This window comes from Phocoena sinus, chromosome 5, assembly GCF_008692025.1.
Source record: "Phocoena sinus isolate mPhoSin1 chromosome 5, mPhoSin1.pri, whole genome shotgun sequence".
Taxonomy (NCBI): Eukaryota; Metazoa; Chordata; class Mammalia; order Artiodactyla; family Phocoenidae; genus Phocoena; species Phocoena sinus.
The window spans coordinates 122,358,115-122,385,328 of NC_045767.1; the positions used below are offsets into that span (position 1 = coordinate 122,358,115).

At 38.1% G+C, this 27,214-nt stretch overlaps 1 protein-coding gene and 1 pseudogene across 1 annotated transcript; both read left to right on the forward strand.

Annotated features, from left to right (window-relative positions):
- Window positions 1–848: 848 nt before the first annotated feature.
- ADH4 (alcohol dehydrogenase 4 (class II), pi polypeptide) lies at window positions 849–15,818 on the forward strand. The gene is given in 10 exon segments (XM_032632014.1): window positions 849–866; window positions 2,216–2,317; window positions 3,289–3,344; window positions 3,346–3,428; window positions 4,956–5,043; window positions 6,751–6,979; window positions 11,130–11,390; window positions 15,048–15,090; window positions 15,093–15,182; window positions 15,676–15,818. Coding segments are annotated over 10 exon segments (1,113 nt in total).
- A 373-nt stretch (window positions 15,819–16,191) lies between these two features.
- On the forward strand, window positions 16,192–24,181 carry LOC116754013 (annotated as a pseudogene).
- Window positions 24,182–27,214: the final 3,033 nt, after the last annotated feature.

A 27,214-nucleotide genomic window follows, 5' to 3' on the forward strand; every position in this document is an offset into this window, starting at 1 on the left:
AAGTCTGGAGGAGATAATAGAATACTACGGCTTTTTACCAACAGGATCAGATGTATTTCAATATTTTAACAATTGGCATCACCTTAATAGGGTATGTTAGCTGCATATAAGCCCTGAATTTTCCCTAAGGAAAAGCACAAGTACAACAGGATATACATGAAAAGACTTGTTATGCAATTCTGATTCATCACAAAACAGAAAATGGATGAAAAAAAAATGTGGTCAATTCATACAATGGAATACTCTACAGTAATGAAAATAAACAAAGTACAGCTATAGGCAATGTGGATGAATCTCACAAAAATAGAGTTGAGAGAAAAAAAAGACATGAAAGAACACATACACTATGACTCCATTTGTATAAAGCTTTTAATCAGTAAAACTAAACTATATTGTGTAGAGAAGCATAAATCATAAAAGAAATGCAAGGAAATTATTATTAGGATTGTGAAAGAGAAGGATGGATATAGGAGGGATTCTGGGTCAGTGGAAATGTCCTTCACTTTATAATTATTTGTTAACTTATCTAATAGGTTTAATGACCTTTACTCTGTTATTTTATATTTTGCAATAAAAAAAGAAAAAAACAAGTAAACAGAAATCCCCAACTAGTTGGAAGCAACGAGGGTTTGCAGCTGAAATATGACACCACAAATGATGATGTGGAGAGAGATGGGCAAAGTTGCAGATTACAGCAACAAAAAAGGGGAGAAAAGAATTGGAGAACAGAAGAGCAGAGATGGTATTTATTCAAAGACAATTCTACACAGGACACAGAGCACCCTGGATAGAAGAAGAAGAACTTCTTAAATCAGAAAGAAACTTCCAAGGCAAGTTTCCCAAAGAAAATGGGCACCAAGGGCAAAGTAAGCAAATATACTGTTTCTTTGTTCAATTCTTGTTTTTTTTGTGTGTGTCTTTATACAGTTGCTAAAAGAAGCGTCCTTGGGAATTACTCTCAGAAAGCAGCAGTTTAAAGTTGATCAAAAGCTAAGTCCTCATCAACAGATGTATGGATAAAGAAGATGTGGTATATATATACTCATATAGGTACTTTCCTGGTGGTGCAGTGGTTGAGAATCCACCTGCCAATGCAGGGGACATGGGTTTGAGCCCTGGTCTGGGAAGATCCCACATGCCCTTGCGCCACAACTACTAAGCCTGCACTCTAGAGCCCGTGAGCCACAACTACTGAGCCTGTGCGCTAGAGCCCGTGAGCCACAACTACTGAAGCCTGCGTGCCTAGAGGCCGTGCTCCACAACAAGAGAAGCCACCGCAATGAGAAGCCCCCGCACCGCAACAAAGAGTAGCTCCCGCTTGCCGCAAGTAGAGAAAGCCTGCACACAGCAACGAAGACCCAACGCAGCCAAAAATAAATAAATAAATTTAAATATATATATATATATATACACACATGTACATACACACTCACAATGAAATATTACTCAGTCATAAAAAAGAATGAAATCTTGCCATTTGTGACAACATCGGTAGACCTAGAGGGTATTAAGCTAAGTGAAGTCATACAGAGAAAGACAAATATTATATGATTTCACTTATATGTGGACTCTAAAAAGCAAAAACAGATAAACAAACATAACAAAACAGAAACAAAATCATAGATACAGAGAACAGGTGATTGCCCAGGGTGTGGGGGTGGGGAGTTGGGAAGATGAGAGAAATAAATGAGGGAAATTAAGGGATACAAACTACTAGGGCTTATAGCTCTAGCAAATTCTCAGGTGATGTCAATAACTGCTGGTGGCAGGGAGGTCCACATTTTGAGCAGCGAAGATGTAAAACACATCTGCTCTAGCAATAAGGATTCAGGTAATGCAGAGCTGATAACAAATGGTTCGATCAACAAACACATATTGGTCATCTACCATGCCCAAATCCTATAGATTTATCCTCTTTATTCTGGAGAGAAAAAAATCAAGGCTTTATAATAGAGTAAACTTTAATACACCTGTTCTTTTTGAAAATTAAAAGTGCAATGACTACAATGTAGAATTTGACTTCTTATTTTCAATTAAGGTCCCTTGTCTTTAGAATAATATAATTATATATAACATCCAGCCCCAAACTCCAAAACTCTCTTTCATAAAATAATAGTATCAACATGTTCGTTCATTTTTTTTCCATGATATTCTTTCTTTCTCTCTCCTTCTCTCTTCCTCCCTCCTATCCTTTCCCCCTCTCCCACTTTCTCAGGTTATTAAATGCAAAGCAGCTATCACCTGGAAAGCAAACAAGCCCCTCAGCGTTGAAGAGGTTGAGGGAGCTTCCCTCAAGGCTCATGAAGTTCGAATTCAGGTGTGTGTGAACTTTCCCAGGGCGGGACAGGCAAGACACCAAATGCAGACTTGGCTTCGGTCAGGTCAAGCCTATCTAGTATAACTGGGAGTCCCAAGAGTTTTCACTATGGGGGAATTACATATTTAGGTTCACATTAAAAACAGGTATTATCCCTAGGAGGGGTAAATTGTAAGAATCAGACAAAGGAATTCATTTTAGATTAGAATTAGGTAGGTTTTCTTTTTGTTTTCCAGTTGCCAGTTATTGAAAAGTGTTATTAAAAGAAAGATTGAGAGTTTGGTTCAAAACAAGGAAAGATCTGATGCTAAGGGTCCTGGGTGCCCAGAGGAGGGGACAGAAGTGAGACAGCAGGGAGAAGACATGGCACTGAGCAGAGAGGGATCACAGGCGACAAGTTGAGTCAATTTTCTCCGCAGCTGACCTGGCTTATATTTTTCCTCAGGATCACCAACCACAGTAAGAGTTTATGCATGAGAATGAATGAGTTATCCTCATGAACAGAATCCTGAAAAATAATACTGGGACACTTCGTAATTAATTAAGACAATCCCTTATTTGATATCTCTCTTTTAACTATAAAAGTTTTATTACCTCTATTGTATTTCATGTCGTTTCAACAAAATTTGAACAAGCCCTAGAAACCTGTGTTCCCCCTCCACTCCCTCTAACAGAGTTTAACTTTTCTGTTACCTTTGATTTCTCCTCTCCTAGAGACAGTGACTGCCAATTCTCTCTCTTTGTGTGATTTTTTCAGTGACAGTGAAAGGAAGAAAATAAAGATGGATTAAGAGGAAAGACTATATCACAACATATTTTTAATTATTCTCTTTTTTTCAAAATGCAATTCTTTTATTGAGCTCAATGAGTGTTGTTAAGTTTCAAAGTGTCATTGGGCCTAAAATTATCCTCCTAACAACCCCAATGATATAATTACAGAAACAGGACTCAAGTCTGCGGTTGCTTTGTAGATAATCGCCACCACCTTGTGCCATACTGATGCCCATGTCATCCATCCTCAATTTGAGGGGTTTTTTCCCAGTGATCCTTGGCCATGAGGCTGCAGGAATCGTGGAAAGTGTTGGGCCAAGAGTGACCAACTTCAAACCAGGTATTTAAATTTCTGATTCCAATTAAATGGAAATGTCAGGATATTTCAGGGATAATTCCTGATACAGTCCTGGCTTTGCATGCTATAATTGATCTCTGTTTACATAAGGGGACCATCTTTTCCAAAGCAAAACTGAAGCACACAGTCTATCAGAGTCTAGCAATGAGACACAATATTTCCGATCAGAGCTGCCTGGGGACTTCCCTGGCAGTCCAGTGGTTAAGACTCCACACTTCCACTGCAGGGGGTGCAAGTTTGATTCCTGGTCTGGGAAATGAATAAAAAAAGAACTGTCTAATAAAATCTGGGAAATACGGTCACTTTATGTACATATAGCACTGCAAAACTGTCCTATGATGCAAAGTTACAAGGTGAGCTTACACTGAGCTTCCAAGGGGGAATAGATGACAATTTAAAACAACCTCCTCTAAATAAAAAAAAACGATTTTAATATTATAAAGAATTTAAAGAATGATGACTTATAGGTAGCTTAAGTGAGAAATATTATGCATATGTCAATGTTAGCTTAAATGTCTTCTTGGAAGTTTGTAAGATAAACACGTGTATGAAGCATGCCAATAGTCGAATTATTTACTTTACATTTTGTAACAGATCCATCAAATACTGCAATATGAGCTATGCAATTGTCACTTATCAGACAGGATGAACCGTACCATTCTTTCTTCCTTTAATGAGGATGCTCCAAACTGAGATGTATATTAGTATCTTTCCATTCAAAACAAGATTATAGAAACAAATTGCTCTCCAAAATTTGGCATCCACAAACAAGTCTGGCCAATGTAGTCCCAGCTCTACCACTTACTGGCTGTGTGACCTTAACCAGTTAAGTCACTTTTCTGTGACTCAGCTCAGATTTCCATTTTCTAACGGGGACAATAACAGTACCCATCTCAAAGGGTTGTCCTGAGAATTAAATGAGATAATACATGCAAGCAGTTAGAATGGTGACTGACACATACTAAATGTTGAACAAATGTTAATCATCATTATTGGACCTTGGTCATCAGAGGATAGAAATCATTATTGAAATTGAATAAAAAGTAGAAAATGTAGAATTTGAGAGTGAACTAAATGAAACATGAAGATGATATATAGTTTACTCTCCATATCTAGCCTATTGCCCACCTCCCCTATTATATAAGGATGTTCTGTTCCATGCAGGATGTTTAGAAATGTAATAAATAAAGTCATTATGTAATAAATAATAGTCATAATGCAGAGTGTTGCAATGACAGCAGAGTCTCACAAAGGACTCTGCACCTGATGGTATAATACAGATGTGTTGCTTGACTGCCCAGCAGAGGGAAAATGAAAAAGAAAAAAGACAGTATATACAATACTTGGGAGAATCAGCGATCTTGCAGGTTAATAAAATACTGTAGCCACCTATACTTCCTACTGAACATAAAATGTATACCATAAAGAATGGTGTTTTCCACCAATTCACCTGGTAGAAACTGTAAGTAACATCTTAGGCATCATCTAACACATGGCCTTCTTTTCTAGGTGACAAAGTAATTCCACTCTACACACCTCAATGTAGAAAATGCAAGTTCTGTCTGAGTTCACACACAAATTTTTGTGGAAAAATCAAGTAAGCTCTATAAACTATTAGTAAGAGTATAAATTGTTACAAATATTTTGGGCAGTACACTGGCATACCTAAATGGAGTTGAAGAGGTGGATACTTTGTACCCACCAATTCTAGATGTGTACAAGAAACTTGTAAAATCACCCAAACAGACGTGCACCATAATGATCATTGCAACACTGTAATAACGAGCAATTGAAAATAGGGTAAATGTCCTTCAATAAGAAATAGATTAACAAATTGCTACGTAGTAACACAATGGAATTACTATATAACAATGAGAATGGCTAAACTTCCTCTAAATATACTATATAACAATGAGAATGGCTAAACTTGCTCTAAATGTATCAACATAGAATAATCTCACACATATAATGTTAAGGGAAAGAAGCAAGTTTCTCACAGATAAATTTAGTCATATACAATAACAATACCATATATTGTTTATGGTTCATGTGTATGTAGTAAAGGGAATGATAAATGCCACATTCAGAATAATAGCTACTTCTACAGAGGATGAGAGAGGAATGCAACGAGTCACAGTAATTTATTCCAAGACCACGTAGATGTAAGTCCTGGAGCTAGATTTTGAACCTAGGCAGTCTGGCTCCAGAGTCAAAATTTTTAATTGCCTTATTCTCTACTGAGACTATAGAAAGATCTGTTTATGCTTAATTCTAATTGAAACTAGTTATTTTAGAAGCTAAAATTTTACTACTCTTACATAGATTACTGTGCCTCAATTTCCTCATCTATAAAATGGGGACAGTAATAATGCCTACTTCACAGGGTTTTGCAGATATTCAAAGAACGAACACACCCTTTTGCAAACTTTTAATAATAGATTTTGACAATGACCATCAATTCTCTCTAATGTCACAAAAATAGAGATAAGGTATTATATGCCTCCAGATGAAAATACACAACACTATGTTAGCAATATTCCTACAAAAACATAAAACCTGAATCAGATCAAGCATTTAGATCAAAAATACTAGTTTAGAGGAAATACAGTGATGGAGAAACATGTTAAACCAGGTTACAAGAGTGTAATCAGAAAAATCTAGAGTGAAGAAAATTCTGTAGGCCAAATGACTGTTTCTTCAACAAATAAATGGCAGGGAAAAAACAAGGGGTGGGGTGAGAACCTATAAATTAGAAGAGACTTAAGAGACATATCAACCAAATGCAATGTGTGGAACTAAAAGAATCTTTATCTTTTAGAGACACATACTGAAATATTTACAGATGAAATAGCGATGTCTAGGATTTACTTCAAAATAGTCCAAAGTGGGGAGGATAGGTGCTAGTGTTGGGGAATCAGGTAGGTAATAGATGAAACTAGATCAGTCATGAATTGATAACTGCCAAAGCTTGGAGATGGTTACATGAGGATTCATTTTGCTATTCTTTCTACTTTTATATGTGCTTGAGTTTTCCATAATACAATTTTTTAAAGAAATACATGTAAAGCCCTTAAAAGAGTTTCTGGCACATAAGAAGTATACAATCAAAAGTGTATTATTATTATCATTATTACCTTTAGACCACTTCTGACTATATATTTAGGTGAAAATTCTCAAGCCATTTGTTTTCAATTTTTCCATCTAATAAAATTATCATAACGAATACATAACGCCTAATTTTTTTCTTCAGGAAAGTAATCAGTGGTCCATCTACTTTCTCTTTTTCTGTATCTTTTTACCCTAGGCATTTCAAAACTCCTATGGGTGATCAAAAATTAATGGAAGACAAAACTAGCAGGTTTACCTGCAGAGGAAGACTTTACCATTTCATGGGAACCAGTACCTTCAGTCAGTACACTGTAGTGTCAGATGTTAACCTTGCCAAAGTTGATGATGATGCCAGTTTAGAGAGAGTTTGTCTGCTTGGATGTGCATTTTCAACTGGCTATGGTGCTGTAGTCAACATTGCCAAGGTAAAATACTTAATCACCAGGTTGTGTAAAATAGACATTACTAGGAGGCAGCATGATAAAGCAACCAGCTTTATCTTCAAAACCTGGCTCTGCCATTTATTACCTCCATGATTTTAGGCCAGTTATTTAACCTCTCTATTCCTATCTCTCTACCATAATATCTACTACAAATAGTTGTGGGGATAATTAAATCATATTACATACGTAAGACATCTGGCCCAGAGGCTAGCATATAGCTGGCACCCAGTTCATGTTCATTTCTTTTCCTTTACTCGTATGTTAGATTACAGACTGTCCCTGATTTAAATACAGCCTGATAAATATGTCCCCTAAATACGAATGCTCGCCCTGGGACAGCAGACCCAGTCAAGAGACAACAGAAACCTCCACCCATCTCCATAGAGCTACCCTACTTTCTCCCTGACACAGCAGATTCCTCTCTCCCAAACTGTAGTAATTCATCTCTGCTTCTCACCCTGTGCCTTTGTGGCTTCAGGGGAAGGTCTCAAGATGGCAGCCCTGATGATGGTAAGATGCGTCCCTGGAATTCCATGTTAGAATTTAGCTTTTACAAAGCTCTTCAACTGAGAGATTAGAGAGATGTCAATATCACTTGGACACTTCAAACAACCTGCTTATTTGAACCTCCTTGATATCAATCTTTTTCCCTTGACTCTAAACTGCAAAATGCAACCAGAGTGATCTTCCTAAACAAAAAATCTAAAGTTTTTATTCCCCTTTAATTATTCCCCTTTTCCTTCAATATGCTATAGTCATTCTTTCTCCTTCTTCCTTTTGTGGCTCACTGTTCCCCTGGGCCTGACCCTCAGTCTCTGGGCTCTGGACTGCGCCTCTGGACTTTTCACACCTGGCTCCCACCAACACTGCCTGGAAAGCTCCCCCACTTCTTCTGGCTGACTCCATTTATTTATCCCTTCCTGTTGGAAGCCTACTCCACCCTCCCAGGCATGCATGAGGTATCCCTCCCTCCCACTTTCCCCTAAAGTTTCTGTATTTAACCCTGTCTTCCTTCTTATCACACTATGAAGAAATTTCCCATTTATTTCTCCTTCCTATTAGATGATTAGCTCTGTAAGGGCAAGAATTCTCTCTTGTTCATTGTGATAGCTCCAGAGCCTAGCCCTGTGCCTGGCACATAATATGAGCTTGATAATTTATCAGCAAATGAATGAATAAAGCCAGGTTCATGTGAAACACCTAAAACGCCTTGGTGAGGCTTGGTTCTCAGCCTTGCAATCCAAATATTCTTTTTTATCAGCTTACTTAGAGTTGTTCAGTGCCAAGGAAACAAAGTCAAACTAACCAAAATAAGAGGCTGATCTAGTAGCCAGAATATCGAGATATGACTTTTCGTTGAGAATTACATCAGCCACAGGAATGCTACTCTTGGCTCTTAGTGTATTATCTCCCTCTAAAAGTTCATTCATTCATTTATTCATTAACAAAAATGTAAAGCTATATGGGAGGTCAAACTACAATCGGAAGGCTCCTGGAGGAAGGGTGTTGCTAGTTGGCTGGAGTTCAGAGCTGATGTGACCCTCCAGTCAAGGCGTATTTTCCTCTAGATAACACTGGAGCCACAGGGAAAAATTACTGCTCTTTGCCACCACACCCCACCGCGCCCTTTTCTGGACTCCATGCTGACTGTCACCTTCTACTGTTCTAGTCTTTCTTCAGGGATATTAACACTAGAGATTCAGCCACAGTTTTCTTTTAAATCTAGTCAGAACTTACCTAAACTCCCAGAATCTGCTCTTCCTGCTACTGAGGAATAGCTAAACCACCTCACGCTCAAAGAAGAGAAATAAATCTGATAGGAACAAGTTAAGAGAAGTGAAGTGTCAGTAATTCTAGTCAAAAGGCAAGAGCTTTAATAATGTTTAATTTACTTCTGGGAAGAAAAGTGATGCAAAAACTCTGATTAATTATTGAGGACCACTCCCCCAGTATCATCAGAACTCTGGGTTCTTTTTAACCTATTTGTATCCTTTACTGCCAAATTAATCACATTTCATAGAGATCTTTGGAAGCATAAAAATGTCCTGTAACAGTGTTGTCTGCAGATAGATAATCATCAACTATTTATAGCCCTATTTTTAAGTGGGGGGTACTTTATAATAACCTCCACTCAGAAGTGCAATTAAATGCACTTTTACACACAGATGTCCAGTTGTATAACATAACTGGTGCAGTGTATTCAATTTATACACTGTTGTGAGCTATGTACAACTACTGTGTACAACATTGCTTCAATGAGAAAAATGCATGTTACTTTCGATGAGACTTACGGCAAACTTTATAATACAGTCTCCATAGAAATATATCTGGAAATATATTAAATATGCCACAGTATCATAGTCAATAGAACATAGTATATATAGAACATTATTCTGAATATTTGCAAAATAGATATTCTATTTTCCCTGAGTAGCAAAAGTCAGCATATGCATGCCTAATATCACACATAAGTTAAAGTAAAATACATGCATTCTCTCTGTTCCTTAATAGTTTTGTTTCCAGTTTAGAATATATCAGTACTTCCCTTGGACACATTTTCTCTTTCCCTTTTATTTATGCTTTAATTCTAACAGTTTCTCATCACCATTAGAAAATATTAATTGAGCATCTCTCTGTATAGTAATTTTTTTGCCACTCTACAAAATAACATATTCCAGCTATAGCAGCTTTCCTTATCATCTTATATATTATGTTTCTTTTTAATTCAATGTAACAAACATTTATCAAAGACAAAAGATAAGAACACTCCTTGATAGCAATGTGATTATATGCCTTCAAAGATTTTGCAGTCTTTTAAAGAAACATGTGTATGCAAACAAAATCAATCAAGAATAATTATAAATTATATGATATAAAAAAAGCAAAGAGGTGGGCACTAATTTCTAATTGAAGAATCAAGAAACATTTCATGGGGAGAGTGTGATTTAAGTTGGGCCTAGAGGTATTGGTTATATTTTAATTGAAGGAAATATATTTCTTTTATATCTAGTAGTGTATGTATGTTAATCCCAAACTCCTAATTTATCCCTCCCCTCTCCCCTTTGGTAACCATAAGTTTGTTTTTGAAGTCTGTGAGTCTATTTCTATTTTGTAAATAAGTTCATTTTTATCATTTTTTTTTTAGATTCGACATATATGTGATATCATATGATATTTGTCTTTGACTTACTTCACTTAGTATGATCATCTTTAGGTCTATCCATGTTGCTGCAAATGGCATTATTTCATTCTTTTTTATTGCTGAATAATTATTCCATTGTATATATGTACCACATCTTCTTTATCCATTCATTTGTCAATGGACATTTAGGTTGCTTCCATGTCTTGGGTATTGTAAATAGTGCTGCAATGAACACTGGGGCTTGTGATCTATTTTTTTTTAACATCTTTATTGGAGTATAATTGCTTTACAATGGTGTGTTAGTTTCTGCTGTATTGCAAAGTGAATCAGCTATACGTATACATATATCCCCATATCCCCTCCCTCTTGCATCTCCCTCCCACCTTCCCTATCCCACCTTTCTAGGTGGTCACAAAGCACGGAGCTGATCTCCCTGTGCCATGCGGCTGCTTCCCACTAGCTATCTGTTTTACATTATTCAGTAGTGTATATATCAGTGCTACTCTCTCACTTTGATCTATTTTAAAAAGAAACCAATAAACCCATTAAAATGTGTGGGCTTCAGTTTTTGTTCTCATAACACCAAAGGGAAAAGGAAGACAAGGGAATGATTTTCACTTGGGTTTGTTCGTTATGAGCTGAATATCTAATGGCCTTCAAGTGTTTCTGCAGATTTAGCCAGTGATTCATCCATTTTCATGTTGGCAAATTGCCCCCATTTAGCTATATCATTTAGTTTTATGACAGGCCGTCTTTATTTATATGGTCCTGCCCCCACCTCACTCGGTCCCTATTTTACAAAGTGGGACCAGGGACTCCTGGTGGTCCAGTGGTTAAGATTCTGTGCTTCCCATGCAGGGGGCACGCATTCTATCCCTGATCAGGGAACTAAGATCCCGCATGCAGCACGGAGTGGTCAAGGAAAAAAAAAAAAAAAAAAAAGTGGGACCAGCTGCTTGAGAAGTTAATGTATAATTTTCTTGCCTGCAGGTTACACCTGGTTCTACATGTGCCACCTTTGGCCTAGGAGGTGTCAGTCTTTCAGCTGTAATCGGTTATAAAGCAGCAGAAGCTTCCAGAATCATAGTTATTGACATCAAAAGTGAGAAGTTTACAAAGGCCAGATCCCTTGGAGAAACCAACTGCCTCAATCCTAGAGACCTAGATAAACCCATTCAGGAGGTCATTGTTGAAATGACCAATGGAGGTGTGGATTTTGTCTTTGAGTGTGTAGGTGGAGCTAAAATCATGGTATGTATATTTTTTATAATAGGATATAATAAATATTGCTTATTAACATTTATAATATGTGCATCTTAATATACTTATTAAATTTTAATATTTATATACATGTATAAGTTATGTTTAAGAATAGTTATTAATACTATATTAGATATCATTATATGTTACATACATATAATTAATTTTTACTTATTAATAAATATTACTATTTAATATTAATGTGTTATTAATATTTGTTTATTCTTTCACATGAAAGTCAGCAAAAAATTAAGGGAAAACTTAGAAATAAAAACTTTCAAAGAAATGTGCCTATGAGAAGTGAGGAAAAAAAATAGAAAAGGCAGATTTAGAGGAGGGAATAGACAGGGTGAATGGAGTCACCCCTAACAGCCAGAGGTATCCACTCTCATCTTAAAGTAGAGCAAGGAGATGTTAGCAACCTACAAACAAGCCATTTCTGTCCATCAGATCTCAATAATCGGGCTGCAGAATTAGGTCCAAATTATATATGTGAAATTTTCAATTAAAAAAGTCAACAAGCTGCAAAATTAAAAACTCAATCTTTTTTTCCTAAACATTACAATTTTGTACCATTCAGATTTCCTCTCCTCTCAGGACAGGAAAGGAGGGCCCTTCTGAGTGCAGGACCCTGGGCAACTGCACTGGTTGCAGGCCCACATAGCCAGTCCTGTCTGTTCTGCTCCAGAAAACGGAGTAAAGAGCCAACTGCACAGGCAACATAGGGAGAAGTTAGCCTCCAGAGCACGCAGCCTTAGTCTCCAGCAAATATTCACCTAATGCATCTTTGCTCAAAGCCACTAAGTAGAGTTTTGTTTTGTTTTTTTTAACAAGATGACCAAAGAATTCATCAACTAACTTTTCTGCCTATGGAGGCTTCTTAGTTCATTAGTGAGAGCTGTGAAGTAGTTATGACAGTATTCCCTTTTATTTACCCCTTCACTCAGCCTGGCTCCTAAAACTCTCCTCTAGAGAGGGTACAAAGAATGAAATTCTGTACTTCAACCTCCCAGGAGCAGGCTTTGGCAATTTTCCCCTCGGTTCTTACCTGACACAACATGATATGACAAAAGAGAATGGAGACTGGGAAGGCTGCCCTTCCTGGGTCTTTCCTCTTAGAATGGCTTCATTATAATAGTGCAACTGCTTAAAAGAGGATCTGGCAGGTAATAAGCACTCAATAAATGTTAGCTATTACTGACATCCGTGCAGTGAGGACCCCTTGTACTGCACCGCTCCCCTGCATCCAAAGCTTCAGGCCTTGCTTTTTCAATTGTCCTTGGCACCTGTGGCCTTCAATGTGCCACATTCCTCCCTCCACTTCCCACAGCTCATATGTTTCACAAACACTGAAATTCAGCCCACTTATTTTTCTAGTATAGAGATTCTCAAAACTGGCTATACTTCAGAAGTACCTGGGGAGTTGTTTTCCAGTATCAGTGAATTGACCCATACCCAGGATATTCTCATGCATTGGTTCTCACGCTGAGAACCACTGATCCAAAACTTGGCAGGTTCTATTATTAACTTATTTATTACACCAAGAAACGTATTTTAAATTATGGAATAGAATTACACTAGAGAACCCAAATAAAAAGAGATGGGTTTAATCACAGAAAGATGGGCTAACTACCCTTCCACCAAAAGCTTCCATAACTAGGGAAAGCTTAATTTCTACGTCGTGGAGGAGATTCCAGTAATGGGAATGAACTTAATTTCAATGATCACTAATGCTCTACAGCAGTCTAAAGAACCCAACAGAACAATTAGAAATTTACAGTAATGGACAATTTTATACGATTTTGAGAATTAAAAATTCTCATCAAAAGTTATCAGAGGGGCTTCCCTGGTGGCGCAGTGGTTGGGAGTCCGCCTGCCGATGCAGGGGACACGGGTTCGTGCCCCGGTCCGGGAAGATCCCACATGCCGTGGAGTGGCTGGCCCGTGAGCCATGGCCACTGAGCCTGCGCTTCCGGAGCCTGTGCTCCGCAATGGGAGAGGCCACAACAGTGAGAGGCCTGCATACCGAAAAAAAAAAAAAAGTTATCAGAGGCTACCAAATAAAACCCTGTATTTGCATATAATACCCATTTGACTAAGTTATAATGATGGAGGTTAATTCCCTGCTTGGAGCAAAGCTCAGAAATGTAGAGAAGGGCAATAGGAAAAACATTAAATTAAAAAAAAAAAAAAACCAGGAGTAATGTAGGCAGCTACCTTAAGGTCGCAAGCAGTGCCTGTGCTCTTTACCTCTCTCTGTGGATCTCTCTGTACAATATACATTAAACAAAAATATTTCTGCCATATAAGAAGTACAGAAACTAGAAGAGTTGCTATTTAGAAATGTTAGAAATTCTCAAAACTATAAATACATATTCAAATAAAGATTTCAAAACACATTCTAAAAGTTCTAGGTCATTGCATTGCCCATCCCTAGTAAGACAGACCGAGAGAAGAGGGAAAGAATTTACTGTACTTCAGATTGCTTCTTTCATATAATGATCAGTGATGAACAGGAATGGTATTCCTATTGGGACTTCTGTAGAAGTAAAAGTTGCCTCAACAGGTGAGAACAAAGTTAACCACTGGCTATGGCAAACAATATGGGATAAGTTTATATTTTTCTTGTATAATATTAGTCTCAAAAGATTTTAAATGTTCAACTATAACATAGGGCTTCTATGTGGAATGGCCATCCACAAGTTTATATCTTTCTTAAACTTATTTACATTTTCAATCTTGGCATTTTTATATTAACTCCAAACCTGCAGTAGGTTAAGATAATATTTTCTCTTTCTCTCATGCAAAGATCAATGCAAATCCCCTGGGCCTGTCTTCCATGTAGTGATTCATCAATCAAGGAAGTTCAAATTTGTGGCTTTACAATCTCAACATGAGGTCCTCTTGGTTGTTAGAGTAGAAGGGACAGCTGGCGGGATGTACACTGGCTTTTCTATTTTGGCTAGGAAATGGCACACGTCACTCCTGCCCATAGCCCAGAACTAGTCATATGACTCTACTTAACTGCAAGAGAGCTAAAAAATATAGGGAAGCAGATGAAATGTTTGATGAGCAGCAGCCACTGTTATTTTCTGTTTAACCGTTTTGCCTTCTGTTTTAAATAGCATTTCTTTTAAATTATCCTACATTGAGATCTGCTAAGTTTACAGTATATGCCTCATTTTTAGACTCTAGTGAATACTTACCCTCTGTTTGTGACTTAATTTTGATCCTTTGTCCCTGGAATTGCAAATATCTTCATATATACCATTGTACCTGGTCAAAAACTTGTTGACTAGAGTTTATAATATCTTCTATAGATCTTTCTTTACCTTCATGTATGTATATTTTTCTTGATATACAATGAGATGCATTCTGGGTTCAGCATAAGTGTGGTATTAAACAGAGTAAAATATGTTTGGTTTCTTTTCAACATCTTTTTTGATGACATTCAAAATTTTATTGGATATTCTATCTGAAACAGAACACTGGTGCCTCAAGTCTCAATCTACAATATTACAACCTCATTAGCCATTATCTTTTATGCAGAGTTGTGTAAAATTTCCCTAAACTATTGTACAAACCCACATTGGAATTCATGTTCTACTTTTCTACTTACTCAGCTAATCTTTTTGTTTGACCTTCCAGAGAGCAGCCCTTGACAGCATAACAGTAGGTTGGGGAGTATGTACATCATTAGAGTAAACGTTGGTGACAACGGATTGAGTGTTTCTGCAGTGGAGCTAATAATGGGCCGTACTCTAAATGGAACAAGCTTTGGTGGTCAGTTTTTTTTTTTTCTTTTAATTTTCTTCATAGTAGTACTCAAATTATCATAATTAGGATTATTGAAAGGAAAGGAAAATAATTTATTTTTTAAATATTGAGTGCCTAGAACATATCTGAAGACTACCTGAAAGCTATTTATTCTATTAGTTACTTGAAAGTAAACAGAGTTTCTTTATAGAAGGATAACTATAATTTGAAAACTGAAGTTCAGTTTGCATTAAAATGGACCAACATAGGGGAACAAAAGGTAGACGGTGATCAAATTGAGATACTTCCTTATCTAGAAATAGAAAATAATCTTGAAATTTTCTTTTGAAGAAAAAAAATTTAATAGATAGAAGTACAAAAAATTAAAGATGGCAGGGGGATAAGCTATTTGAAGCAACCCAAATCTGACCTGATAATTTCATTCATTCAACAAACACTGGTTAAACTACCTTTTCATGTCAAGCACCATGTCTTTATTTGGTATTTTGGCCAATTACAGATTGGAAAGGTATCGATTCTGTCCCAAAGCTGGCTGCTGACTACAAGAATAAGAAATTCGATCTGGATGCACTGGTGTCCCATACCCTTGCTTCTGACAAAGTTAATGAGGCATTTGACGTAATGTACCAAAGAAAAAGGTAAATTACCAAAGAGATGAGTGAGCAGTTTGAAAAACCTTTATGATGATTCTATTTTCATTTGATGTTGAAAACTAACCAGTGTGTCTCTTCTGACACTTTCCACATCATCAGAAGTACTCAATGTCCTTAAAAGATTAAATAGTGGCCATTTGCAAAAAAGAAAACTTCCTACTCTATTTCCATAATGTACATGGACATACACTGTTCCAACATAGAGTGGCGATATAAACTGACACATATTTTCCCCTTCACAAATTGTTAACTCAGTTGGGGCTGCTCCATAGTAAGAGAGGTTTCTAGAGTATAATGTCAGGTTCAATATAGTACAATATGGCCCTGAGTCTGGAATCACTGTGGTCTGCAGTGGACACAGAATGCCCACTCCAGGCCCTTCATTATCAGACTCAGGTGAAAACCATGAAGATGTGAGTAGTGAGTGGCAGGTAACAGATACTTAAAGGGTTCCCCAACTGCCTCATTCTCTTGCTTTGTCATGGTTGTCTTACAAGTGATTCAAGTCTACAATTTAGCTACATTGTGCTCTCTTGGCATAGACCCTGAGAAATGATTTATAAAAATGTCCCAATCAGGGGATCCCTGGTAATTGGGGAGTGGGTAAGACTAGGATCAATGATTTTGGTTAAAATAATCAACCACAGTGTTGATCAATAGAAGCAAAGGCCAAAACACCAGGAACAGTGTTACACAGAAGAGATGCAAAAAGGCAACAAAAAGAAGTGAAAGGGGAAAAGTACATAGTTAAATGACAGGACTTTGAAGCAGAGAACAAATGTTGCAAAAGAAGAAAATAGGTCCATGGTGTGAGGACCAAGGATACTTCCTGGGTAAGAAATCTGAGAAAATATCTCTACTCATATGAACTCCCTAATTTGCAGAAGTGTTAACTGCAATGTAACAAAAAGACATTCGATAAAAAGAAAAGAACACTTAAGAAAATGGTAATAGGAACATACATATTGATAATTACCTTAAGTGTAAATGGATTAAATGCTCCCACCAAAAGACATAAAATGGCTGAATGGATACAAAAACAAGACCCATAAATATGCTGTCTACAAGAGACCACTTCAGACCTAGGGACACATACAGACTGAAAGTGAGGGGATGGAAAAAGATATTCCATGCAAATGGGAATCAAAAGAAAGGTGGAGTAGCAATTCTCATATCAGACAAAATAGACTTTAAAATAATGACTATTACAAGAGACAAAGAAGGACACTACATAATGATCAAGGGATCAATCCAAGAAGAAGATACAACAATCCTAAATATTTATGTACCCAACATATGAGCACCTCAATATATAAGGCAAATTCTAAAAGCCATTAAAGGGGAAATTGACAGTAACACAATCATAGTAGGGGAATTTAACACCCCACTTTCACCAATGGAAGGATCATGAAAATGAAAATAAATAAGGAAACACAAGCTTTAAATGATACATTAAACAAGATGGACTTTGATATTTATAGGACATTCCATCCAAAAAAAAAAAACAATACACTTTCTCCTCAAGGGCTCAGGGAACATTCTCCAGGATAGATCATATCTTGGGTCACACATCAAGCCTTGGTAAATTTAAGAAAATTGAAATCGCATCAAGTATCTTTTCAGACCACAACGCTATGAGACTAGATATCAATTACAGGAAAAAAAATCTGTAAAAATTACAAACACATGGAGGCTAAACAATACACTACTTAATAACCAAGAGATCACTGAAGAAATCAAACAGAAAATCAAAAAATACCGAGAAACAAATGACAATGAAAACACAACGACCCAAAACCTATGGGATGCAACAAAAGCAGTTCTAACGGGCAAGTTTATAGCAATACAATCCTACATCAAGAAACAAGAAACATCTCAAATAAACAACCTAACCTTACACCTAAAGCAATCAGAGAAAGAAGAACAAAAAAACCCCAAGTTGGCAGAAGGAAAGAAATCATAAAGATCAGATCAGAAGTAAATGAAAAAGAAATGCAGGAAACGATTGCAAAGGTCAAAAAGTAAAAGCTGGTTCTTTGAGAAGATAAACAAAATTGATAAACCATTAGCCAGACTCATCAAGAAAGAAAAGGAAAAGACTCAAAACAATAGAATTAGAAATGAAAAAGGAGAAGTAACAAGTGACACTGCAGAAATACAAAGGATGGTGAGAGATTACTACAAGCAACTATATGCCAATAAAATGGATAACCTGGAAGAAATGGACAAATTTTTAGAAAAGCACAACCTTCCGAGACTGAACCAGGCAGAAATAGAAAATATGAACAGACCATTCACAAGCACTGAAATTGAGACTGTGATTAAAAATCTTCCAACAAACAAAAGCCCAGGAAGAGATGGCTTCACAGGCGAATTCCAACAAACATTTAGAGAAGAGCTAACACCTATCCTTCTCAAACTCTTCCAAAATACAGCAGAGAGAGGAACACTCCCAAACTCATTCTATGAGCCCACCATCACTCTGATACCAAAACCAGACAAAGATGTCACAAAAGAAGAAAACTACAGACCAGTATCACTGATGAACATAGAGGCAAAAATCCTCAACAAAATACTAGCAAACAGAATCCAACAGCACATTAAGAGGATCATACACCATGATCAAGTGGGGTTTATCCCAGGAATGCAAGGATTCTTCAATATACGCAAATCAATCAATGTTATACACCATATTAACAAATGGAAGGAAAAAACCATATGATCGCCTCAATGGATTCAGAAAAAGCTTTTGACAAAATTCAACACCCCTTTATGATAAAAACCCTCCAGAAAGTAGGCATAGAGGGAACTTTCCTCAACATAATAAAGGCTATATATGACAAACCCACAACCAACATCATTCTCAATGGTGAAAAACTGAAACCATTTCCACTAAGATCAGGAACAAGACAAGGTTGTCCACTCTCACCACTATTACTGAACATAGTTTTGGAAGTTTTAGCCACTGCAATCAGAGAAGAAAAAGAAATAAAAGGAATCCAAATCAGAAGAGAAGAAGTAAAGCTGTCACTGTTTGAAGATGACATGATACAATACATAGAGAATCCTGAAGATGCTACCAGAAAACTACTAGCGCTAATCAATGAATTTGGTAAAGGAGCAGGATACAATATTAACGCACAGAAATCTCTTGCATTCCTATACACTAATGATGAAATATCTGAAAGAGAAATTAAGGAAACACTCCCATGCACCACTGCAACAAAAAGAATAAAATACCTAGGAATAAACCTACCTAACAAGACAAAAGACCTGTATGCAGAAAACTATAAGACACTGATGAAAGAAATTAAAGATGATACAAACAGATGGAGAGATATACCATGTTCTTGGATTGGAAGAATCAACCTTGTGAAAATGACTATACTACCCAAAGCAATCTATAGATTCAATGCAATCCCTATCAAACTACCAATGTCATTTTTCACAGAACTAGAACAAAAAATTTCAAAGTTTGTATGGAAACACAAAAGACCAGGAATAGACAAAGCAATCTTTAGAAGGCAAAATGGAGCTGGAGGAATCAGGCTCCCTGACTTCAGACTGTACTACAAAGCTATAGTAATCAAGACAGTATGGTACTGACACAAAAACAGAAATATAGATCAATGGAACAGGATAGAAAGCCCAGAGATAAACCCATGCACATACGGTCACCTAATTTATGACAAGGTAGGCAAGAACATACAATGGAGAAAAGATAGCCTCTTCCGTAAGTGGTGCTAGGACAACTGGACAGCTACATGTAAAAGAATGAAATTAGAACACTCCCTAACACCATACACAAATATAAACTCAAAATGGATTAAAGACCTAAATGTAAGGCCAGACACTATAAAATTCTTAGAGGAAAACATAGGCAGAACACTCTATGACATAAATCACAGCAAGATCCTTTTTGACCCACCTCCTAGAGTAATGGAAATAAAAACAAAAATAAACAAATGGGACCTAATGAAACATAAAAGCTTTTGCACAGCAAAGGAAACCATAAACAAGACGAAAACACAACCCTCAGAATGGGAGAAATATTTGCAAATGAAGCAACTGACAAAGGATTAATCTCCAAAATTTACAAGCAGCTCATGCAGCTCATATCAAAAAAAAACCAAACAACCCAATCCAAAAATTTAGGTCCAGAAGACCTAAATAGACATTTCTCCAAAAAAGATATACAGATTGCCAACAAACACATGAAAGAATGCTCAACATCACTAATCATTAGAGAAATGCAAATCAAAACTACAATGAGGTATCACCTCACGCCAGTGAGAATGGCCATCAAATAATCTACAGACGGGCTTCCCTGGTGGCGCAGTGGTTGAGAGTCCGCCTGCTGATGCAGGGGACATGGGTTCGTGCCCCGGTCCGGGAAGTTCCCACATGCTGCGGAACGGCTGGGCCCGTGAGCTATGGCTGCTGAGCCTGCGTGTCCGGAGCCTGTGCTCTGCAATGGGAGAGGCCACAACACTGAGAGACCCGCATACCACCAAAAAAAAAAAAATTATATATATATATATATATATATATACACACACAAACAATAAGTGCTGGAGAGAATGTGGAGAAAAGGGAACCCTCCTGCACTGTTGGTGGGAATGTAAATTGATACAGCCACTATGGAGAACAGTATGGAGGTTCCTTAAAAAACTAAAAATAGAACTACCATATGATCCAGCAATCCCACTACTGGGCATATACCCTGAGAAAACCATAATTCAAAAAGAGTCATGTACCACACTGTTCATTGCAGCTCTATTTACTATAGCCAGGATGTGGAAGCAACCGAAGTGTCCATCAACAGATGAATGGATAAAGAAGATGTGGCACATGTATACAATGGAATATTACTCAACCATAAAAAGAAACAAAATTGAGTTATTTGTAGTGAGGTGGATGGATCTAGAGTCTGTCATACAGAGTGAAGTAAGTCAGAAAGAGAAAAACAAATACTGTATGTGAACACATATATATGGAATCTAAAAAAAAAAGGCTTCTGAAGAACCTAGGGGCACAGGACAGGAATAAAAACACAGACGTAGAGAATGGACTTGAGGACGTGGGGAGGGTGAAGGGTAAGCTGGAACGAAGTGAGAGTGTGTCATGGACTTATATATACTACCAAATGTAAAACAAATTTACCAAATGTAAAACAGATAGCTAGTGGGATGCAGCCACATAGCACAGGGAGATCAGCTCGGTGCTTTGTGACCACCTAGAGGGGTGGGATAAGGAGGGTGGGGGAGAGACGCAAGAGGGAGGAGATATGGGGATATATGTATATGTATAACTGATTCACTTTGTTATAAAGCAGAAACTAACACACCATTGTAAAGCAATTATACTCCAATAAAGATGTTTTAAAAAAAAAAAAGAAGAAAAGGAATGATCCCTGCTCAGTGTGGTGAGGATGATTTTCTTTGCAGTTCAGGAGCAGACTCCGTGGGTTTTCAGATAGCTTAACAGAAAGAGAATGTGTGAAGGAGAAATTGAACCCCTTGCATGATTCTGCAAACAGAAATAAAGAATCAGTTGTGTGACTTTATATAAAGTACATAAAGAAGAATTATCAGTGGAGGGCTACCTGGCTAAAATCAAATCCCTTTAAATAAAGATTTATCCTTGGAGAACAGACCTCAGGCTTTCAGTTGGGAAGTGAATGGATGTCTAGAAAACAAGTGGTAAGGACCGCAGAGTGGGAATAGCAGAGGAAAACTAGTGTCCCATACCCGTTGCTAAACTTTGCATACCTAGAAGATGCAAGTCTGATGGAGAAACAAAGTCTGAAGTCTCATCTAGGCCCAGGATTATAAGGCAAACTACCAGTCGGACCACCATCACATCTCATTTCGCAAGGAAATCTGAGGAAGAACTTGAAAGACCGAAATTGGATGATTCTATCAATGAAGAAGAAAAAGACTAGGAGGAAAAGAGACATAAAGTCACATCCAGAGAACCAGTTGCTAGACCACTCCCTGCAGAAGAACCAGAAAGAGTAAAACCAGAAACACACAGGGAGGAAGAAGAACAAAGAGATGAAAAAGAAGAGATTCAGAGGTCAAACTAAAGAACAAGCACCTAAACAGAAATCTAAGGAGCCAGGCAGAACAAGGAGTTCAAGATAAAATTCAGGATGAAGGAGATAAGAAAGATGAAAAGAGTTACAGAAGACAACCCAAAGATTCTAGCTGCCAGAGACATGAGGGAAAAGAACCTGAAAGAGTAATATCACAAGTTGCCGATTAGAAAGTGAAGGATGAAAAGTTTGGAGACTGAAAGTCCAAGATTAAAGTGCCAGTAGGGAGGAGAAGAGATGCAAAACTATATCCAAGGACCCAGCTGAGAAAAAAGTTGCTCAAACCAAAATAGTTGTGTCCTCCAAGACCCATCCTCCAAGGTGCATTCAATGCAGACAGGACCTGGATGACACTGAACTAGGATATGAAGAGCATCCTCCTGACGCAGTGGATGAGATACAGTTGTTAACAAATGGGAGAATGTCTGTCTCTGAAGACAATGAATCTGGCTTTGAGAGGCTCTTCCCCAACCAAACTGACATGCTTCAGCATGTACTGTAAAAGTGGTTACCTGTGCCCAATCAACACCAGCCTAATTAAGAAGAATGTCAAACTCTCCTTTTCTGATTCAGCAAAATCAATATAAAATGATGACTGATCTCTTGAAAGTGGTGTTAATGGCAAAATTCTTGGTCCCATAAGTGAACGGTGGATCACTGGCTTTGACAGAGGTGAAAAGGCTCTCATGAGCTTCAGCACCTCATTTGTCAGATACATTATGATGGATCCCAAAGCAGAGAAAGCACTGATGTTCAGCACGATGCAGAAGGTCTACACAAGTACGGCAGTAGTTGAGTTCCTGCAGAACAGCCCTGACTCAGCCTATGAAGGCCGGATCAATAAGATTGAAGTTGCTGTTTGTCCTCTGTGCTCAACTTAAGTCAATTCACTGCCCAGTTTGTGGTGGAACAAGTAGAGAATTATGATGAGACTCGGGATAGTGACAAGCAGCCCATCTTCCTGACCCACTACGTGAGGGACCTGATCAAGTTGGCAGGGGTCATCCTGGGAAAAAGGCAAGCTGAAAGATGTCAGACCATTGGGCATTCTGCCAAGAAGAAGGACCAAGGCCTCACTAAAGCCACCACTACCAAGCTGCTCTACCAGATCTTTGACACTTTCTTCACAGAGCAAATTGAAAAGGATGACAAAGACAAGAAGAATGCTTTTAAACGCCGACTGTGTGGCATTTGTAACATTCGTCAACAGCCCGAATGTGGAAAGTGTAAAGCCTGTAAGGATACGGTTAAATTTTGTGGTAGGGAATGGAGCAAACAGGCTTGCCAAGAGAGATGTCCCAATATGGTCATGAAGGAGGCAGATCACAACAATGTCAATGGCAATATCCTGGAGATGCCATCACTCCAAAAAAATGCATCAGGAGAAAAGAAAGTACAAGAATCTGATCTATTGGGTTGGAGAAGCCATCAAGACTGCTGGGAAGAAGAGTTACTATAAGAAAGTATACATTGCCTCAGAAACCCTGGAAGTGGGGAACTGTGTCTCTGTTATTCCAGATAATTCCTCAAAACCACTGTCATGGCACTGTGGGAGGAGAGCAGCAAAGGCAGAGCTTGCGTACCCACTGGTTCTGTGTTGGGACACCCAACGTCCTCGGGGCCGCATCAGACCCCTTGGAGCTGTTCCTGGTGGACAAATGTGAGGACATGCAGCTTTTCATACACTCACAGCAAAGTGAAGGTCTATAAAGTTCTGTCATAAAACTGGGCCTTGGAGGGAGGCATGGATTCGGAGGCCCTGATGGCAGAGGATGATGGGATGGGAAGTCCTATCTCTACCAGCTGTGGTATGATCAAAACGATGCGAGATTTCAGTCCCCTCCAAAAACTCAGCCGATGGAGGAAAAGCAGCTCAAGGATCTGGATGGCCGGGTTCTCTACAGCTCAGCCACCAAGAATGGCATCCAGTATCGAGTGGGAGATGGTGTGTACCTCCTCCCTAAGGCCTTCACGTTGAACATCAAGCTGTCCAGTCCTGTAAAACACCCACAGAAGGAGCCTATCAATGAAGATCTGAATCCAGAACACTACCAGAAATACTCCAACTACATCAAAGGCAGCAACCTGGATGCCTGTGAGCCACACCAAATTGGCCGCATAAGAGATCTTCTGTATCAAGAAGAGTAATGGCAGGCCCTATGAGACAGACATCAAGATCAGACAACAAGTTCTACAGGTGGGCAAAGGCCTCTGCTCTTCCAGGAGGCAGCAGACTCTTCCAGAAAACTGCCTGAAATGGGGCTGTAACACACGGTGGTGTTTTAAGAGTTAGGTAGAGGTAGCTGTTTTTCCAAGTGTTTCTGATTATCTGTGGGTACTGACAATGACTATAACTATGTCAGAGTCCTTGCTTTTAAACCTCTATTTTAAGTTGCAGAGCTTCAGAATTCTCCAGAAGAAATCCATGAGCAGAAGTCCAGGGTGTGACAAAAGCAGGGGTGGAGTGTTGTGGGCTCTGCCTGAGGCACCCCCAGAGATCCTTGAGTTCTGTTTACGACTGTCCGCATTCTGCTCCTTCCCAGGAGTCCCTCCCCAGGCCCGATCCTCCTGCCCTTCATGGGCACCCCCTTTCCTCCCTTTTTCTAGGGTTTCTCTCTGTCCACACTTTTCCCAAGGTCTTGGCTTCACTCAGTCTTTTTCTGGGATCCTAACAGTAGTTAGGAGCTAACCTGAAACTAATCCATACAGATAGGTATAAAGTTGCTTCACTTCTTAGCTATTGCACATCAAAGATTTTCTAAAGAAAAAAAGAAAAGAAAAAGTAAACATTATTTTTTAAGCTACACAAAGTAACTTAGTGTGTAAGCCCTAAAATATCTTGTACGATCTCAATATTCCCATAAGCAGTATTCCCCAAGTTAGGAGTCAGGTTGGGGTTTACGGCCTTAGACCCTGGCGCTCATAGCTCCTCCACAACTACCCTTTTTCTCAGTCACGGAATATACCCACAAGGCCTGCTAAGTGGCGGCCAAATGGAAAATGCTGCACTACTTTATTAATAGCTGGTCAAGTCTTTCACACTATCCCATGTAGGCCTGGTAGTCAGTGGTAGAATGGAGGCTTAGGGGTAGACACCTGAATGAGGCCTCCTTCTTCCCCCTGGCCTACTGAGAAGACCACCTGACTGCCCACACACCTGGAAAGGTGGCAACAGAGAAAGCAGAGGATGGGCCTCTCCAGCGATGCTGATCATACGGGAAGCACAACTGAGGGTAGGCCTTCCTGCCATACCAGCTGCACAGAAGCAAGGAACTGGAGGGAACAAAACACGCAGGTGGCCTGTTAAGGTGTAGTGGCCCTGACTCATGGTGAGGAAAGGCCACAGAAGTTCTCCCTCCATAGGTAGGTGTAGTTCCAGGTCCTGGGTGAAGAAAATATTTGTGCATGACAACCTGCTGATGCCAGGGATTCCACAGCTCCAGCAGTAAGGTCCAAGATTCTCTGCCTTTGAGGCTTATCCCCCTCCTTGCTTCTACATGTTGAAGGAGTAGGAATTTTTGAGTTCTCCGCAAGCAGTATTCCAACACACCAACCACACCTTCTTTTGATGCCCAATTTTCCCTAAGCTACAGGAGAGCCAAGAGCAGTGACTATTCCAAGACGAAAATCTCACGACAACCTCAACATGCTCTACTTTCCTACAACACCACTGGGCCACAAGGATCTTGCCCAGAATCAAGTGAGGGTCCCCAATTTTTCCCCAGCTTACTAACACCATGAATAAAGTATTAGTAATGTCATGTATGGAAGTGGATGACAAGATAAAAGAAATCAGACTTAGCAAAGTGGGTATCTACAAAGAAATATTAAGACAAATCTTGAAACAAAAAACCAAAAATTATTCATAGGTTTTGGTGAAATTTGTCATGAAAATTATACTGATTGTTGTTTCATTATTAGTAACAGCATTAGGACAGTCCTGCTCTTTTGACAACACCAGGAACGATCTGTAATACTAGCTGACTAAATCTGAACCTGTCTGGTTAATTCATTATCTGATATGATGAACAATGATAACTGTGAGTTTAAATAGATATTTACAGTTAACATGTCAATATCAAACAGCTATAGAGATTACAGCATTTTTATCCATAAAATATATTAGTATTTCCTATGTTATTACTATGATCATTTATGTGTTTATGAATAGAATCATAAGATGTTTGGGCATTGTTTAAAACTAGTTCTGGAGAGGTGGGAGTGGGGAATGAAGGGATCATAAATAAAACTAGATTGCCTATATGTTTATAATTTTTTAGGTGGGGTGATAAATATATGGGGTTTCATTATACTGCTCTGTCTACTATTGTATACGTTTAAACTTTTCCATAATAAAAAACTTTTTAACAGAAAAATCACTATTAATATGTAAAATGTAACAAGATACACATATCTTTAAATCTTGTGTTACATATATCGTATATGTAACACAAATTACAATAAGTTACAAGCTACTCTTCTTTAACAAGCTGCTAAATAATTTCCTTTTTAACATTTGTTCATTTCTCTTAGCCCCACTTTACTACTATGAACTATAATCACTAGTACTGGGATATCAGAAACTGTATAAATGAATATATATATATACACACATATATATATAAAGATTTTTTAAAGTAAAATACATCTATACTCTCAATTTTCCACTTTTATTAAATAATTGCCCTTTTCATCTTTGATAATTATCACAATGTATAATGTTTAGAGATTAACAGAGTTAAACATCTGTAATTTGCACTAAGTAATCTTTTTCTATATTCAACTAGAAATGACAAAGAACAATGTATTTATAATAAATGTAGTAAGTAAAACTATTTACAGTTGCAAGATATAACAGACAATAAGAGTTATATGAAGAGCAAAATGAGCGTTTTCAAACTATTTTAGTAATAGATGCTACAATGGGCAGTTTAAGAATCAGACAGATAATAATTTAGATTAGAGTAACAAAGACTAGATCTCAGTTTAGCATAATTTCTGAAATCCACCAGTTTGGGGTTATTTTTAATGTTTACCACATGTCTAACTCTGAGAGAAGATAAACTCTGAAACTTTGGCTAAGGAGGGTAGTAATATCTCAAAGCAGAAACTTATATTCCTGCTTATTTAAGATTCTCTTTCATTAGAAATGGAAGCCAGTTAACCCATCTGTAAAGGCTTCCTTTGTTGGCACTGTGGGGAATAGGACGCACCCCTCAGGTGGTTGGCCTTTCCCATGTTATTCTCTATATCAGCTGGGTTCTTTCTCCTCATGCCCTCCCCACCTC